Here is a 19782-nt window from a genome sequence, read left to right on the forward strand (position 1 = left end):
ACGGTCCCGAACATCTGGACAACTTCCAAAGGCTGCATACCAGACACTCGGTATCGCGCCATATAGCCTAGCGCGTGGCTTGGGCCAGAAACTCGAAGAGAACCGCGGCAACCTTCGCCGAGGCAGCGCCCCGTGGGCGAGCAGGAGTCGGGACATTATTTTCGAGCTGTCTCTGGGAGACGGTTTCGAGAGGATGGTGAAGCTTTTTGGCGCGGATTGCGCAACGAAGCGCGGGGGACTGCATGGCGCGAGCGACGCTCCGCGCCGCGCCGCGATTCCGTCGGTCGGCGCGTGCGTGACGGTGCCGCGGTCCGTGGTCGGCCGTCTCTGAAATGTTGATGCTAAATAAAACTCCTAGCTGGTTGGGACGATGCCATGCGTTCTAATTTTCACGAAGGCACGGCCGCTCGTGGACGTGGTGGCCCGGGTTCTGCCGCGTTGCCGGAGGCGGATACGATAGTCTCGCGAGGCCCTCCGGGTTACCTGTTCTTCGTGCCTAGGAGAGGGAAGTCTAGGGAAGCCGAGGGAAGAACGGTAGCAGCAGCAGCGGCTGCTGAGGACAAAGGGGAACCCGCCTACACGCCTGGTCCTCTCGCGGGTGATCGGTTGCTGTTGTTGCTGGCGCTGCTGCTGATCGTGGCCAACCGACTGAGAGCCGAGAGACCAGTGCTCCGTCCGCGGTTCTTCCATGTGAACGCCGCGGTGACATGGCTGCCGCCCTTCTGGGCAAGTGCATCGGTCTGCTAGCGCTCATTCTCCTACTCTACTCCTGCTGCTATGCCTTCCGTATACGCGAGCACGGCGTGCAGACGTCCTCCACGTCGGCGGAGCAGCCGCAACGCGGCACCTGCGCTTCCATCTTTGGCAGATGCCAGGAGAAGACGGGCGCGACTACGTCGACGGGCCGAAAGTGGCACGAGACGACAGCTTCGCGGCTTGCCAGCGGTCGGAAACCACCTGCCGAGGTGACGTCGCCCGATGATGATGACGACAGTGGGGCAGAGGGGGTGCGCGCGAAGCAAGAAAGAATCGGACGCTCGAGGGAGCACGAGGACCAGGACGTGGACGACGCTGCGAGCGTCGAGGTGGAGGACGATGATGATGACGAAGACCTGGCGACCGTGGAGGTGGAGGAGGAGGAGGAGGATGTCGATAGAGGAGCGAGTGATGAAGAGATAGAGGAGGAATCTGATGTGGATAAGGATGAGGGAGAAAAAGAGGAGGAAAAGAGTGACGAAGACGATGAAGAAGAGGAAAGGGGAAGCGATCGTAAAGTTCAGAGGATGTCTGTGGAAGATGAGGACGAAAAGGACGAAAGAAGGAATGAAAAGGATTCGCGGAAGAAACTGGGCGATGCTAGATTAATGGCGAAGAAAGATGTCCCGCGTGGTAAAGTAATAATGATTGGTAAGGGTGGAAGAAGGTCTGCGGATGAAGCAGAGGGACAAGGGAAAGCAGATGTGAAGAAGATAGCGAGTTTAGAGAAAGCTCCGAAAGAAAGAGTTAGGGATATTACGAAACGAGAAAAGGCTGAGGAAGATGATGATAAAGTAGAGGATGTTGATGAAGATACAGAAGATGATGAAGACCTGGAGAATGAAGAGAATAAGGATGACGATGAAGACGAAGATGAAGAAGATGATGAAGATTCTGAAGAAGAAGAAGTGGAGTCTACTCCTCCTCCGAAGAAGTTGGAAAAAGTTCGATTCGCGGATAAGGACAAAGTTAAATCTGCAGAAGTTAAACCGACTCCAGCTGTTTTCGAGAAGCCAACAATTGAAGTGAAGAAACCACCTGAGACGACAAAGAAACAAGAAGAACCCGCGAAGAAAGTAGTGGAAGCAGTGAAGAAACCAGTCGAGAGTGCAAAGAAGTCTGCCGAGAGCCCGGGGAGGTCAGCTGAGAGCGTAAAGAAAGCCGAATTCGCTAAACCAACGAAACCTGAACCCGAATCGGTTAAACCTGTGCGAAAATCGGAGGAAAAGGCTAGTGCGTCCGTGAGACCGGAATTGTCTAAAGTAGCGCCGAAAGCGAAGCCAGAACCACCGAAGCAGCCAGAAAATACGAAAGTGAAAACAGTGCAAGTTACTCCGGCTAAAGAGGTTAAACGATTCGATAGTGAGTATCGTGTTTGAAAGGGGTGATTTGCTCTTCGAAATTCATGGGATACGTTTGTACGACTCGTATCTGGAGAACGGAGGGCGTTGCTTACGTTTGTTTGAAGTATCAGTGATTATTTTCCTTCGGTTCTGTAGCGAAATTAAAATGATGCCCGCGATTGTTTGTAGAAGAAGAAGAGTCGAAAGCAAAAACGAAAGCACACGTGGAGGCTCCTCTCACTTTGGCTCAACTGAACGATGCGTTACTACGCGTGCCGACCTTCGTGCCAAATTTCACGGCCGTCGAGGATTTCGAGTGTCAGCAGCAAGGCAAGATCTTCCTTCGGCAGTTGAGGGGTTATAAATTGTGGGCTCTCCAAAGTAAGTCGAGCCTGCTCGATTTCTAATTGACACTCCTGATGCGTTGGGTTTAATGGATACACGCTTGCTGACTTTGTTTCTTTCAGAGGAGCATGTAGTTTGGTAGAACTCGAGAGGAAATAACGTCAGGAAACACTTCTACGAATGCAAAATTACGTTGATCATATTACTGAAATTATTGAGAGAATATCTTCGAAATTGCTTGTGATATCGAAACATGTTTCAAACTAAAGTTAAATTCTTAAAATAGAGGTATAATCTAAAGCCAATAGTTTTCTTCCAAGATGACTTGTAGAGGAGCTATGAAGGCCAATATTGTTTTTTTTTTAAATGGAACCATTTAACGCATTGATCGAGTAATATAGTAAAATATATATGTATATAGTTTCATTAAAAAACCGACGTTGACCTTCGTATCTCTTTTATACTTTCACCTAAAGAAAATTTTTTACACCAAGTCACTCATTCCTTGAAAACATTCAATTCTTGTCTGAAACATTTTTCGATACCACCAACAGCTTTAAATATACCTATGCACCTGAATCTATTTAAATGAGACACTATTAATCATGCATTCAATAAGACTATACTAAAGGTTTCTAAAAAGAATCTTTTTTTACACGGGAAATTGGAATAACAAGTAGTATAGCGAATCTTATGACAGACCAATACCCTTATTTAAATTTTCAAATGCCACCAATCACCAGCCTACTATAAATTTACAGTATTTAAACCTGCAGTATTTATTTTCCATTGAAATTTATTAATATAAACCTAAGTAAAAATGCCACCAATCACCAGCCTACAATAAATTTCCTTATAACTCATTTGCATGAAACTGATGTAGGTATTTATTTTTCTCTAAAATCTAATTAATTAAAAATGACACCAATCACCAGCCTAGTACAAATTTCCTTGTGACTTATTTGTATGAAACTGAAGTACTTACAAAACTTATAAGTACTTACTGAAGTTTATTAATATAAAATTAATTAAAAATGACACCCACACCTCTCCACACAAACTAGAGTTATAGGCCACCAACCAAAGGACTACCCCAAACAACAACCACATTATAATTTAATAGTAATTATCAAACAGACATAACTGACTCATCACTGAAACTCTGTCATTTTAGGCCATCTATGAATCGATTACCTTTATCTAATGAGTCAATTGCATACAAATTTGATGCATGCTTGATCCTATTATATCGTTCTTCATGTGGAATTTCCAGTGTTGGACTCGAGTGCGAAAATCCCGTCGAGTCTATTGCGCGGAAACGTCAACCAGCTCGGAGATTTTGACGAGTGTTTGGGCGTGGTGGCGTATGTGAAATTGAATGACAATACGATAAAGGTGCAGGGCAAATATTGCTTGGCCAATATAGATTTACACGCGTCTCACACGGACATGAGGCTTCCGGTTAACATGATGCAGGCTCGTGCTTTCATAAGAGGAAACATGCATGACGTAAGTCAGCGATTTTATCTTTATTTCTATTTTGCAAAACGACGTCGAACTCCCCGCTGTGCTTGTGTAAATGCATACATTTGTGAATGCTCGTGACCGAAGCCCGCAACAATGAAGTGCGGTGCCAACGATTCTAAATCAGGGGCACGTGGGGAATTTTGAAAATGCATGAATACAGGATGATCTTAGAAATTGGGGTAGGCTAGTTTTCAGTAGTCTACTGAGGATAGAGGAAATCTCTACCTTCCAATGTTTATATAGTTTTGTTAAATATACCCTGATGCCTTTGCAGCTGGTATTTGCATTGGTTTTTTCTTTTAAATAGAACCATACATTTTCTAAAATCACTCTGCAAATTCCAGGGAATGAGTTTCAATTAATATGTACCAAAGAAAATAATTTTGAGGTTCGTGTAGAGTCTAAAATATGCAATGAGTTATTTGTATATAAATAATTAAAAACTGTACTAAATGAAACTTGTTCTGATACTATGCAGCATGAAGAATTCTTAATAATTATGAACTTACGATGTTTCGACTAGAAAACGTCACTTTTATTTTTCTCGCAATATATTTCTTGCAGAATCATTCTTATTTCGCTTGGTGGACTGGTATAAAAATCATAATATCATCGTGATATTAACAATTATTTATAAATAACAGTCAATCATATTCATTCATGAATAATTATGAGTATTACTTAGTATGCATGCAGTTTCACAATATCATATTCGGTTGCTGGAAAATGTGGCACCGAAATAGTTAATTATGAATGATCTAGATCCATCATCTACTGACATGCATTTCTAAAACACTTTGTTATATATATATATGTATATCTACTATAACGCTTTATATGAAATGTAGAGTGGAAGTATTATAGGAGCTAAGTGCCAAATATGAGTTATTTAATTACACAAAGGGAAATTTTAATTTAAGTTGCTGTCACAAACGGGACGAAAGAGATATATGAAACGCTTTTCAGTTGCAAGGGAGTTGCGGGCATATTGTTCCTTTACCAAATTGTTGATAATGGCACGTAGTACTTAATTACGAAAATGCCCCAATCTACCTAATTTTGGCACTTCGCCCCCTTCTACCTTGCGATTATACTTGAACTTTGTACTACTTGCAACATTTTAATTAATTAGGCTTGATGTACTACACGTATGAACGAATGTTAATTGTTCGTAAATATGAACAATTAATCGAAAGATGAAAATTTCATAGTAGAATACTTAGTAAGCGACCGGGGTATTTTAAATGCGCAGATGTAACTGTTACTCGCATTTTTCAGCCTGGTCACTTTATTCCGAAATTTACGACGGCGAACTGGGCATTATGCCTTCCAGCAGTGTGCTCTGCCGAAGACGCTCAGAATATATTGGAACAAGCGTTGAGCTACTTCAATTCTACCACAGGAATCAAATTTACGGTGGAAGTTGATCCTAACATGTGCTACGTCAAACAGACATCAAAGACCTACTCGAAAGAGACGATTGGTGTTTTGTACGTACTGTTCCTTTTCGTATCTGACACTTGCGTTTCAACAAAATTATGTTACAGTAGAATATTTCGTAATACATTGTGCTTTCACGCACTACGATAATTGAGTAGGACATTCGAGAATCTTCAATATTTCTTCAAATTAGAATATGGCAATTCTCTCAAAACTTACTAAAAAGCAAAAGGACTTATGCAATTTGTACTAAATAATTGTAAGACGTGGAAATTTGACAAATTATTCATCGTTATCAATAAGCTTTCTCTTATGTCATTATTGTTGCGTAATAGATAACATATATTTCCAGAAGATGACACAAAAAGTTTATCCATTCCAGAAATTTTTAGAAATATTGAATTATATTTATATATTTTATTACCCCAAAATTTGAATGTATTGTTTGATTTTTAATTCTGTCACAGATACTTCTATGCCATGATCGTCTGCCTTGTCATCGTCGCGACCGTGAGGGACTATTTGGTGGTCTCAGAGAGAAAAGGTAGATTCTCATAAAAATCGGTAGGCTGTGTACCTAACAAGGGAACATCCCGAATCCGGAAATTCAAAAGATTCTGAAACTTTGTGAATATGTAGGGAATTTCCACCTGATTACAACGCGATTTTTGTTTGCTGCCCAAATTCACTCTGAGGGGATGTAATTGACCCCTGAAAATCCGGTTATTTTCCGATTTTGTGTTATAACTCATGAAATATAAAATAATTTTTTTACCAAATGATAGATCCAATTAAAAGAAGTAACTTTTGTCTTAAAACTTTTTTCTATCTCTTACAGTTCGCGAGTTATAACAGAAAATCGGAAAATAGCCGAATTTTCAAAAGTTAATTTCACCCCCTTCGAGTGAATTTGTGCAGCAAACAAAAATTGCATTGTAATCAGGAAGAAATACCCTACATATTCACAAAGTTTCAGAATTTTTTGAATTTTCTGGTTCGGGATCTTGTCTTGTAAGTTAATACACGTCGAACATTTGTCTCTTTATACAAATAACATTTCGTTAGCGAACGATTTTCAAAGAGCTCGGCTGAATTTATTCTGCTCTTTTCTAGGGAACTATTCTGAGAGAATAATAATGTCCTTTTCTTTACGGAGGACCATGAAAGCCTTATTGAGAAGTGGGACGAGTGAAAACGATATTAGGTGCATTCATGGAATAAGGACACTCGTCACGATTGCCCTTTATCTTGCTCATCAGCTCATAGCAATATCGAGGTTGCCATTTTCTAACCGAATTGACCTTACGGAGGTTTGTATGGAAGTTCAATAAGTTTAATACTTTTACCATCTTGTCTACGTTCATGTTTGATGTCTGTTGTCGATATAGGTTGCGAATAATCCGATCAGCTCGGTTCTAAGAGCATCGATGGTTTATACGGACGCGTTTCTGCTACTCAGCGGCGCCCTAACTGCTTACAATATGGCGAACGAGTACACGATTCGCGGTGAGATCCGTTGGTTTTGTCGTTTTATCGCCAGATATATCAGGCAAGTTTCACTTAAATTGTAAGATCGTTGTATTAAAGGAGTGTACATATTTTTCATAAAATTTCTACTTATACTTATGATAAGGGATATTACTACTACTTATTAATAGAATTGTTTATCGTGAAGCTACACCTTCTTATTTTATAATTTATAAATGACTGCTACGAAAAATTTGCTTATATTGCAAACAAACCGTATAAGTATCTCAAAAAATTGCGAGAGATTATTTTTCGTATTGAGTAAAATAAGGGAGCTTAGGTGAAATATGTGTATAGTGAAGAAATTGTGGCATTAATTTATGAATGAAAGTTGAATTCTATTTTCTAGACTTACGCCAGCATTACTTGCAGTAGTGTTTTGGTACGCATTTGTAATGGAACACACAGGATCTGGGCCACAGTGGAACAGCGTCATACTGCCGAACGCTGAACTCTGCAAGAACAACGCCTGGACGAATTTGCTGTACATACAAAACTTCTTCCCCTTCGAAGAAATGGTACTAGAATCATTGCAAAACGTATTAGTTCAAACTATTGGAGATTTTAGACAAAGAACTGTGTCCATTTGACCAATACTAGAACTAGTTTTATAAAAAAAATTGAGGACGTAACAGTACCTTCCACAGCTTCAACTATCTTCTAAAGATCTTATGTTTTAGTACTGGCAAAAATTCCATTTCTTCCATTTATAGTGTGCAACTCACACCCATCAGTTGGCGTTGGACATGCAGCTGTCACTATTGACACCGATGTTGGTATTCTTCTTAGAATGCAAGCCAGTCATCGGGATTATCATGGTGTTCTTCTTCATTTTATTATCAGCCACACTTCGTTACGTTGCAACGATGAGCAACTATCTGTCACTGGTCATTTTTCATGGAATGTCGTAAGTGTACATTTCATACACAAAGCTATATATTTTCCAAGCCATAATCATTGAAAAAAAATGGACTTATCGTCAGACATATAACAGTTTACATTTATTTAAATGGATCTAGCAGGGTAAGCATGGGAAAAACGTCCCGGCACCAATTTTAGTATTTATGTTTACCAAATAATGCTCTTTGTCTAAAAGAACACTGAAATGTAATGAAGTGTAATTTCAGATATCTATCTCCCATCGCAAGGGTGATATGGGGCTAACGACCCTAAACCTTACACTTTTTTCTCAACAATTACTTAAGATATTTGAATGCATCGAAATGCACATAGTAGGTAGTTTTTTTAGCTTTACAAATTTTGGGGGGTTGGTTTCTGCAAGCAACCCTTTGAGTGACACCTACGAAAAAAATTAGGAGTAACGCGTTACTACTTCGCTATTATCTATATAAGCTGCAGAGGGGTCGGATTTGGGGAACATATTAAAAATAAATAAAACGAATATAAACCATCTCTCTTACTATTTGCATTTTGATGCATTCAAATATCTTAAGTAGTTGTTGAGAAAAAAATTGTAAACTTTAAGGGTGTTATCCCCATATCACTCTTTCGAGAGGAGATCGAGATCTGAAATTGCTTTCAGTGGTTTTTTAGGCAAAGAGCAGTATTGCGTAAACATAAATACTAAAATTAGTGCTGGGGCCGTTTTCCCCATGCTTAGCCTGCAAGATACTTTAGAAAAAACACTGAGTGTTATCTTCATATGTATGTCCATTTAACACACATTTGAATCCTAATATTAGTCTTAAGAAGACTAGTTATATTAGGTATAGTTTCAAACGCAGAGAATAAAATAATTAAATATTACACTACTATTCTCTATTCACGTTTAAATAAGATAAAGTCCAGCCTAATTTGTAAGATTACCTTTAATCAGTTGTACTTCTTTGGTTTCCTTTAATGCTACTTTCTAATTTCAGATTGAAGCACCTTTACAAGACTGCTAATTTAACTTACGCACTGCCCTTACACAGAGCCACGCCATATGTGTTCGGCGTAGGTCTTGGCACGCTGCTGCATTCCACTGGAAAAAACGTCAGGATCCACAAGGTATTCCTCAACATTTTGTCCAGAATCGTTGTCTATCGAGGAAACGTTGATGTGCTAATTTCAGGTGTTAGTGATCTTGGGATGGTTGATCGCGATGGCCTTGGGATCCTGGTCGTTATTTTCACCATGGCACCTAGCCAGAAGGGACTACGTGTACGATGCTGAAGAGGCGACCAATTACGCTGTGATCAGTCCAGTCCTGTGGGCCTTGTCTATGTGCTGGTGCATATTTGCATGCTACACGAACAATGGAGGTATGTCACTTGATATTCAATAAAACCTGTTGCATATTGTGCTCGTGTTCACTGTTCATCGAGAATGCCACTGGACTTGATAATACATACCTACATCAAATTATATGATAAAATATATGCTCGACTAATTCCTTAAATTCGTTTATTTACTAGTTATTGTAATGAAAAGGGAATGATGGGAATACTTAAATCAATTGCAATTTTTGTCTCTGTAGGTATCATAAATAGATTCCTGTCGAATCACTGGTTAGTGATCTTCAGCAGGATATCGTATGCGGTATACTTGACGCAGTTCGCAGTATTTTTCTATAACGTTGGGACCACGAGATACTCTACTGAGTTTCAGCTTCACAGAGCCGTAAGTAAAGGAAATGCCCCCACATGATATTAAAAGAATTTTATTATCATGCATAATAAGGGCCTTTTCGTATGAGACACTTTTGTACCTCGCTCACAGAGCTAAGATTAGTATAAAACAGAAAAAAATCTCAACGCCAGAATTCACTCACTATGTATTCGCAGATCGATCCTCTGGAAGCAGCTGCGGTCATAGCTGCATCGATCGTTCTCACCTTGCTCTTCGATCTTCCGATGCAAGAGATCAAGAGCGTAATAATGGAAAGCACGGATATGTTGGTAGTGGAGGTTGCTAGCAAAGAAAGTCCAGAGACGCCAGTCACTGACGATGCGCAGAAGCCCGCGAGAGGAGACCAAGTGAAAGAGAAAGCCTTCGAGGACGACGACGAGGTAGCCTTAACCGGTTGGGATTGGCAGAAGGACATAGGGGGCACGAAACTGAGCAACGAGAACGTGGAAGACGAAGAGCAGGTGAACATGCCCATTCTGAAGAAGTCAGGCGGTCGAAGAAGATCGTTCATCGGTCACGAGTCCTCCGGCGAGCCGCTCCCAACGTGGGACTGGATCAAGGAACCGAGCAAACGTCAGTCGATGGCCGACGACGACTACAGAGAGAGGGGGAGGAGGAGCAGAAACGATCACAGGGATTATCGCGACGGGGAGGATGAGTCGTTGGACCTTTCCAGGGCGCAACAGGAGCGGGAGGAAGCTCCCAAGCGAAGTAGACGTTCGCTCTCCAGGAGCTTGGATAGCAAGAGGCTGCCAACACGGGACAGCGACGAGGAGGACGAGTATTTACGGAGGAGGGAGGAGGAGGAGGACCAGAGATGGTACAGGAGATCGGAGTCCAGGGGGAGGTCGGTGATTAGGGAATCGGACGATTATCGGTCGTGGGAGTTCGTCGGTAAGGAACGCTCGTCCTCCAGGGGTCCGGACGCCAAAAGGCTCTCCACCAAATCGGACGAGTACGAGGCTGCGCAAAGACAAACAAGACTTACCCCCTCGAGATCCAGCGACACAAGGAGGCCCCTCTCCTCGGAGAGCGAGGACGAGCCGTCGCGAAAGAAGGTCGAAAGAAGGCAGCCGTCCGAGCCCAGGATCAGCGACGAGGAGGATTGGGAGGGCGAGCTGAGGATACGGAGGAAACAATTTATGGAGAAGCTCGCTACGCAACAGGGAGATCCCCTGGCCGAGGAGGACGATTACAGTTCCCCGAGGAGAAGGTCCTCGGCGGAGGGGAAGATCGCCTTGCTCAAGGACCCTTCAGCTGGCGATAACATGGATTCCTGGACGATCAGCGTGGGGTCTCGCGTCGCTCAGCTGGGCTCCTCTCAGGAACGCAGTGAGCCCGAGGAGGACAACGCGTATCTCCGACGGAGGGAGTACCGCGAGCAAGCGCCCCCTCTTAGAGAGGACACGCAGAGCGAGGAGGAAGTTATCTGGGACGCGTCGAGGAGGAGATCCTACACCAGCAGCAGCCAAGTGACCTCCGTCGAAGAGGATGAGGATGCCTCCAGTTTCAACTTCGTCCTGACGAAGGGCAGCAAGAGGGTCTCGCTGCAGGACCTGTCTAAGTTGTCCCAGGAGGACTCTGACCTGGCGGACTCTGGATGGAACGTTGTGAGAAGTGAGAGCAGCGACGCGTTGCCCAGATCCACGTCGCTGGGGTTGTTTAAGAGGGAGTCGATCGTGAAGAGCCAGGCTAGCGAAGAAGACCCAGAGTACCTGCTGCCAGAGAGGCCGAAGTTGGTGCAGCAGGAACGCGAGCATCCTTTCAAGAAGGCTTGGCAGATGCAGAAGTCCAGGTCCGAGGAGGATGGCTCCGCGGCGTACGCCATTAGGGAGTCGAAGGAGCAGTCGAAAGCCGAGGGGAAGCCGAGGGAGGATGATGTTCAGGATGAGAAGAGGGAGGATGGTGGTGACCAGTACGATGACGTGGGCTCGTTCGCTGATGATGAATCCGAATCGATCACGTATTCTCGCAGCTCAGACACCGAGGAGTACAGAACAGCCTCGAAATCTGAGGAAATGGAGACAGCGTCGACGGAGCGGAGTGAAAGCGCCAGTATTGAGGATAACAAAGCCAATTCGAAGTCAGATGCCGAGGAGGACTCTTTAACATTTAATTGGCCGACCGAGGACCAGCAGTTCGAAGTTTACAAAACAAGCCTGAGAAGTAAGTCGGAGGAGACGGATTGGAACTGGGAGGAGGAGGAGACTTGACGGGACGGTGTATCGAAATATAGAAAATACCAGATAATCACGTAAATAACAAAGTAAAATATTAAGGGAGGAGTCACTCGGATGGGCGAGTCGGAAGGATGAGCGAAATTTTTTTGGCGGCAGCCACCACTCGGTAGGGACGAAGTAGGTGCTCGAACAGTCGATTGATGTTTATATCATGGTTATGTCTGTAAGTGAATAAATCACGAATGGATCGTTTTAAAACATGTTTTTACCACCCTGCTATTTCTGTGCATATTATCTTCTTTGCAGCTTCGTGTATTTTTTTGTATCGAAAATTCGTAACTAAGGGTATGTTCGTCGAGGTTGAAGGCACAGTAATTCGTGAGAGTAGGATTTTTAAATATATAAGCTGGACCCTAGTTTGTTATAGCAAATAGTGAATAATAAATTTATTAATTGTTCACTAGACATAGGATGAAAAGAACGAAAAATTTCTACAGTAGGTACTTAATTTGTCAGATCTGTCGATAGAGAAGGCAATTTGATAAGCCCACTTTGAAAATTAATGGAATTGGTATATAAATCCTTAGACACAATTACTGCTTTGACAGCTTATTGTTAGTAATTCATTCAAAATGGAAGATAACATTTCAAGTAATACGGATATAACACAACAATCTATTAACAATAACTAAAATGTTTTACAGCAAATGATGAAAGGAGTATTCTTTCAAATTGATGAATACTGTGTTAAAGCAAACACAGTGGCTGAAATAGAAATTAAAGTAAAAGGAAATTGTATTTATTTTTCTTTTTGCATCATTAAAAATGAAGGCACGTAATAATAGTAACCAGAACATTGCATCGATCTTGTCAGTCGCATCAGTGATAAAAATGCGCGAATAGTAGAATCTTACTACCCTGTAATGCCACGAATGAAACAGTGAATTTTCGATCCACGTCAATAAGCGTGTCATTTTTTGGGAATGCGGTAGGAAATACTGCTTATTAAATTCGTATTACTCTACGACGCATACCGTGAGTTCACCTTCCGTCTGTCGTGAACAACTCTGTCGATCTCATTACGGTCGACATTAGAAGACGACCGAGGAACGGAGCGGACTGACTTAAAGTACGTCATTAAAATTCAGTCGGAACCTCCCTGTCGTTATCTTTAAATCCTATGGTCAAACGCCCTCGTTATCGCTAATTACCAAATATCGCTTAGAAATTTGGAATCCCTCCGCGTATTAGCAGTTTTAACTTCGTTTAACGCACAAACGTTTCGTCGATTAAAATCTCCACTGAGCGAGTGTACTTTCGTCCATAAAGGCTTGATGCCAATTATAATTTTCAATGCTGCTATGTTCTATTAATGAAAAAGAAGAATGCCGGCGGCTAAAATAAAAATCGCATAAAAAGGAAATTCATTTATTATTAATCTTTAAGTCTACAATGCTTATATCGTTTGAACCTACTAATTTCTTCATATTTTTGATATCGCAGAAACGACTTTCGTCGACAAAAAATTCATTCAGGAAGGATAATCCTTCTGGATTAAAATAAAAGGGAAAAGAAGTCCATTCGGTTGATAATTTATGTGATAAAAATTCTTCTATAGACTTTCTGTTTTTACGAAATACACCAAAAGTTGCGAAATTCGACGGCTCGTATTTTTCAAACAGATTCGAAACCAGCAAAATGATGACTTAAACCCCACCTAATTGCAGGTCAACTACATAATATTCCAATGTCACCAAAATCCTTGACGCCAATGATAAAAAGTAATCGATTTGGCCCAGAGTTACCCACAGGCAAAAAATTGCAAACTTCCAAGATCCCTGCTTCTCAAAGAAATTCGAAATCGGCAAGTAGATGACTGAAACCCCCCCTAAATTTGTCTTGACTACATAATATTTCAATTTCATCACACCTACACTCGCCACTAACAAAAGAATCCATCCTACTCTGTAGGACAGGTTGGCACGCGTCGAAACGAGCACCTTCCCCTCGCCGCGAGTGATTTACACCGCGATGCGAGCCCGACGGGGTACAATTTCCTGCCGGGGTTTCGAAGCGAGTATTAGCGAGTTTAAAAAGAAGGAATTGCCTTCCGCCGCGTGCTTTACGACGCGAAATCTCGTAAAGAGCTCATACGGCCGCATAATGCTCTGCCGTTTGCTCCCGCGCGGCGGCGAGGTGATTCTCGGCTGGACGTTATCCATGTCGGTGATGTACGCCTGCGTTTATAGTGCCAGGGGGATTACTTCCGTTCAGCATAGGTACGATCCGCAGGAGACGGCCGCTTACGGTGGTTTTCATTGCATCGCTAGCTAGACCGCGCGCCGTGGCTTGGCTCGTTTCTGCCTGTCACACGGGACACGCCGCCAGGCGACGTCTTCATACCGTGGACATCCCGCGAATAAGCAGAATATCCGTGTATACGGGCCACACAAACTGATTACAAGACCATGAACGCCTCGTGCTGCATCCTCAACTTTTCTTTCTTCATCAATTCTCATTCCATTGAAAGTGAAAATTCAATCCTCAGCTATGTTTCATTGGTTTCTGTGAAGGGGGATATTTAATACCTCGTGTAGATTTTTAATACAACATTCGAATACCACATTACATTTGATTTTCTTGTTGTGTATACTCCCCTAGGGTTTGGGGCTTGTTCCATGGATGATTATTCCCTGGAAGCATGTCCTTAAGGGAGGATTTTTATTCTAAAATTATACTAAAATTTTGGATTTTTTTTTTAAGAAATCAGCGATTCAATTCCTATGAAATTTGAACCATGTTTTGATGCATCTTTGAAGAAGCTGCAGCTTTTTTTTTATTAATTTTTAACCATAAATATACTAGTTATGCATGATCGACCATCACGCCGCGCAAAATTTGTCGTCCGTTGGTGTGCATGATATTTATCTACCAGGTAATCATATGTAGCTAGAAATTGATGAACCAGAATACCGCTGAGTGCTATACTTATTTTGTTACATAAGAAAATGGCCGCAAAATTGGATAGCAAAAATTTCTAGTTTCTTAAAAAATATTTCTAAATTTTGCTATGTATTTAGGCCATAAAATAGGATTCCCCCTTTAAAGCGGGAGCTGGCGATCCTGGGGTACTCGAGGTGGCTTACCGTCGAGTGGATGTAAAATATTTAGAATCAATGCTACATCGTCTTTTTTGGTTGTATTTGTAACATGCTTTCGGGATGCGAAGTTTCTTCAAGTTGTCGTATTAGAACAGGTTAATCTTCTTGGTACCACGAGCTGACTTTGTGAGTTATTAGCATGTACTAACGATGCTGATGGTGTGATGTAACAGTAGGTGTAATAATGCTGGCATTGTGCGTATTGATTTATAAAGATTTTCAATGATCTACTAAAGTGTTTCGAATAATCGTCCCGAGAGTAATGACACGTTGTCATATTTCATACTTAAGTCCTTCGTGGTATCCTGTGTACGTTGCAGTTACGTCAGGACTAATTACCGTCATCAATTTCCGTTAATTGTCTGGTCTGTCCTGATACACGCATTGTTGACGTGCAACGTTCCTCCTGACATCACGGCCAATCGCTTCACCTCGTTCAATCAACGCGCTTCGAAAATCTTGTCTCACCTTTGTACTCTTGTTAACAACGTGTTTAGACTGCGTTTGAATCACCTGAATATCCGACGCGTCGAATTAAGATGGATGACCGTAGCCTGATGAATTACCCTTTATATGATTACGCTGGAAGCAAAGTTCGTAAAAGTGCGCTCTAGGCACTGTGACGTAAATAAATTTCTTATTATTACAATACGCTAAATAAAAAAGACATCGTTTTAACGCTGAAAATACTTAGTTGCTTCAATTTTGGTACTTGGCGCCAACAGCTTTCAGTCCTCTTTTCTTCTTAAGGATGAACTTCAGTGACATTCAAAACAAGCGAAAATCTTTGAAAATTGGAGGAATGTATTTTCATGCAATAGTAAAATCCCCTGCAAAATTTTAGAAAAATTGTTTGGGTAGTTTTTAAATTATTTAACTTTCAATTTAACATGTATTCTTATGAGAAAACGCAATATTGAGAAATATAACTACAAAGTTACGAGTGAAATAATACGCCAATGTCTTTGAAATCTTGTGTACCTACAGAAATATCAAACTCTAAACAAAATTGTCACAAATCTTCCGAACGATTGATTAGATGTTTTTTTTTAATGAAAGAAAATGACACGAAAACTTGGTTTTTCTTCGATTGTTGTTTAGCTGCTTTAAGAAATTGTGTCCGTACATAAAAATGTATATCTATATTCTAATATATTCTAGATCTATATTTAGGATCATGTGTTTGCCTGTATAGTGGAAAAGTATTTCTAAGTTACAACAGATTTGTTACGGCGACCAACTTCTCTCACAATCTGGTTACCTAACCGGTTACCTGGTTAACAGAGCACGAATTATTGTTCTTGACTGCGGAGTTACTTGCGAATCGCGTAACGTGTGACCGTGTAAAACAAGTGAAATCTATTTGGACCCATTCCAGCCCCCAATTGTCGCAGCAGGACACGGGGGGAATGCTGCCGGAATTCATACGTATTAAACGCATCTCTGCATCGAGGGAGGAGATATCAAATTATCTAACAGAATTCTGTCGCGAAATATACGAATACCCGAGGACTTCGATAAGTGGTTCCGGTCTCTAGACGTTCCCAGGTATGAAACCACAAAATGGCATAGCCATCGTGAACCCGGACGTTCGAGGAATTCGAAACGGTCGAAACGCGAGTGGTACGACCTTCCACAGATCACTTCCTAGCAGTTTGGACTACCATGCTTCACGAGACCGTGGCTGTGCGCGAAAGCTTGGAACGGGACCCTTGAGATTCTAGAATCCAGGGTCTCGAACTGCGTGACCCTTCATAAGCCAGGAATGCAGCCGTGGTTCTGATTCAGGTGTTCTGGATCCTCCGCGGATGACGAGCAAGAATCTAGTCTTTCCTGATCTTACACCGTGGCCAACGTAAGAAATTCGCTCCAAGTCGAATCGACCACATTTCGCACTTGGTGGCAGGGATTTTCATGAAATTTACGTATGACGTAGTTCACGTGGAAACAGGCTGAGTTTAAGTCATCGTTTCCCTGCTTCCAAATTTGTTTAAAAAGTACAAGCCGTCAAAGTTCGTAGTCGAAATAATGCCTTCTGCACGAAATAAGACTTTGTCCAAGGTGGCCACTTTAAAATAGGCTTACGAAGTTAAAGCACAAAATTAATATAAAATTGGGATAGATCGATCGTGGTCCCCTCACAGCCTTAAAGTACGGACGTCCAAAAAGTAAATACGTCCCTAGGTTGTCAGCGGCTGATGCCCAACAGAGCTGCCTTCGACACCTGATACTTTACGACGTTCCTACATACCTATATTTGTTCCACCAAATAATTCAGTCTCTTTTAGCTAGAACGGCCGGGACGAGGTGCAGCGCAGGTAAAAACGGAGACAACGGAAACAGCTGTTGCCGTGCTTGCAAGGTATTTGCGATTACGGCCGGCCTCCTTGCGCGTGGCAGAACGTATTATTTGGCGGCCCTTTGGCCGTGAGAGGCCGCGAACGCGTTCACAGCTGAAATTATGCGCTCGTTTACTCCGCGGCCGGGTTATCATGCGAACAGTTATGACGCCGCGAGCCACGACCGTGTGGTAAAATTACATTTCCAATTCATGAAATGTCAGTTATACGGGACGGAGGATGACTGAGCATGGTCCTCTGCGACGCCGCCCGCCGAGGAGAGCACGCGGAACCTCTCCGCCCTTGCCATTCCTGGTTCTTCTTTTTGCCCCGTGTGTTTCGAAACAATGAGCTCGTTTAATCGGATGCCAGTCCAATTTCGGGGGACCAGCGCCGCCCTTGAACTGCTCGAATTAGCTTCTTTATCAGGGGGACTGGGGTATTCGAGGTTGCGATAGCGTTCCAAGCGCGGGATGACTCAATTTTTTCCACGATTGGCACTGTTGCGCGTGCACGAGCCATCCATCGAGGAGTTAATCGCGGCGAGGGGAGTTGCGAATGAGTGGGGCATTGGAATGAACGAGGTTTAATATTAAATTTTTTAAGAGAAAGCCTGCAGGTTTAGTAAGGAAATGTTATGGGGTGCGAACCTTCTTTGCAGGTGTTAATAGTGTAAAAATAAATATATGCCCTCTATGAACAGGATAGATATCGTAGGAGTGTTTAACTGTTACTTCGTAAATATTATTCATAATATTTATATCATAAATATTATTTTATATACATTATTTTTCTTCATGTATATTATTTTCCAAAAGTATTTAGCCATCGAAGAGTAATGCTCCTTTGGGTTTAATCCAGCATCGAGAAGAGTACGTTTGCTTTTTAAGGGAGATGGATTCAGTAGTTGATCTCTATTCGAAGGAGACAGCAATCGAATCTCACTTTCAGTGGCGCGGGGGATAGCGAAACGTTGATAAAGTAAAACAAATTTCCCCTTCTTTATCTTTTACGCATGAGGAAAGATAATAGCCCCGAGTTAGAGAGGATCGGCGCCCCTCGAAGTGAAGTTTTATACCCGTAGCCATCGATAGGTATCTACGGCAATATCGATAACTTTTACGGGAAGCAAATTACAGGATAGCCGGTTTTCAAAAATTCGATCAAGCATCGGTATTCGTAATATTTCTTTTTTTTTTCGTATGGCCACCTTTCCAAAGGTTCTCCGTAGCACCGATAAGGTCCCAAATCAAAAAGGGACGGGAGAGATAAGGTCGCCTGGAGGTATGGATCTAACGGAAGTCCATTTCGTAAGACTTTCACCTTTCGTATGAAATCGAAGAATCGTAAAAGATGTTTATGTTCCTTCTCCAACGAGTTCAAAGGAAAATTGTTATTTTCATACTAAGGAAGAATATATTACATTTGCATACGTCTGATCGTGCATGAAGAATTTTAATACTTACTAAACTTTACTTACCACGCTGATATCAATGATTTATATTTACAGGATATCTAAATCAGTGATTCCCAACCTGCAGTTTTTTTTTTTTAAATATTATTAAGTTAGAATTATATTCTGAAATACCTATTTTTAATGTGTTTTCTGTACTTTATTAAGGGGCCATTCTGGTTAGCGCGCCGATAAATTCAGCGATTTCCAGCAATTTATTGCGAAGAAAGGAATTATAGTAATGGAAAAAACTTTTTTATTAAGTAAACTACATTTCTACAGTAAATAAAAAATATAAAAGTAATAAAATTATTGTTTTTAAAATGCTTTGAAGGCGATTTTGATGACATAATTAAAAATGCATGCCTCGCTCCTGCAGGGGATTTCAGCTGTTGGACTTACCTGAAACCAAAATTACAAACAGATTCTTGATCAGTATTGCTATCCCTATCGATCGGACTGTAATTAGAGATTTATCTTCAAAATTAGCAAAATGGCGGGCAAAATACAACAATGTGGCTTTTTTTCTGCCAAGATCCAAGAATCTCCATCGTCTGTAACCAAATATCATTACCAATCTCACTGTCAAAATACTTCGGAATCTTCATGCGCCCTACAATGATCCCTCAAACGCCCAATTCCCCCGATTCTTATAATTTCCATTCGGCCAAAAGTCGTAAGAATATGTAAAAAAAATTCAATCCACCTAAAGTACGAAGGTAAAAAGTAACACGAATAAGAATCAGCCCAAATGACATACTCCGTCGTCGGGGATGGTTTCGCCATACATAGAAGTGTCTTAATTCTTCCTACACCCCCTGTCTTCGCAGTATCATTATCATAACCGACTACGGGATAATCTTTTATTTGCTTCCCAGCTGATTTCCCGCCAGCTCGTTCGTTTCATCCAGCTAGTCACCCCTCCGACCGAACCCAATTCCGCTTTCGTTCCCCTTTTACACTCTGCCCCCTCTCCCCCACCCGCCGTCTAAGGCGCCACTTAAATAAATCATATAAATACGGCTGCGTTCGCCTTCCACCCGCGCGACCGGTAGGCAATGCCATGGCGGTTCATGCATT

At 41.9% G+C, this 19782-nt stretch overlaps 1 protein-coding gene across 1 annotated transcript; it reads left to right on the forward strand.

The window, feature by feature from the left end:
* The first annotated feature begins 384 nt into the window (after positions 1-384).
* Positions 385-12007, forward strand: LOC143366572 (uncharacterized). Its single transcript, XM_076807694.1, has 13 exons — positions 385-2118; positions 2289-2480; positions 3718-3953; positions 5250-5461; positions 5879-5955; positions 6525-6721; positions 6800-6960; positions 7288-7456; positions 7652-7845; positions 8819-8948; positions 9013-9202; positions 9418-9560; positions 9725-12007. The coding sequence occupies exons 1-13, from the start codon at positions 708-710 to the stop codon at positions 11780-11782; spliced, it is 5370 nt and encodes a 1789-aa protein (XP_076663809.1). The 5' UTR covers positions 385-707; the 3' UTR covers positions 11783-12007.
* Positions 12008-19782: the final 7775 nt, after the last annotated feature.

This window comes from Andrena cerasifolii, chromosome 3 (assembly GCF_050908995.1).
Source record: "Andrena cerasifolii isolate SP2316 chromosome 3, iyAndCera1_principal, whole genome shotgun sequence".
Classification (NCBI taxonomy): Eukaryota; Metazoa; Arthropoda; class Insecta; order Hymenoptera; family Andrenidae; genus Andrena; species Andrena cerasifolii.

Bases quoted from the DNA above. Each gene is read 5' to 3' on its own strand.
- LOC143366572 (XM_076807694.1), top strand. From the start codon at position 708: ATGGCTGCCGCCCTTCTGGGCAAGTGCATCGGTCTGCTAGCGCTCATT. The intron at 6,722-6,799 runs GTTTGTATGGAA...TTGTCGATATAG, and splicing joins ACCGAATTGACCTTACGGAG to GTTGCGAATAATCCGATCAG. The intron at 8,949-9,012 runs GTATTCCTCAAC...TGCTAATTTCAG, and splicing joins AAAACGTCAGGATCCACAAG to GTGTTAGTGATCTTGGGATG.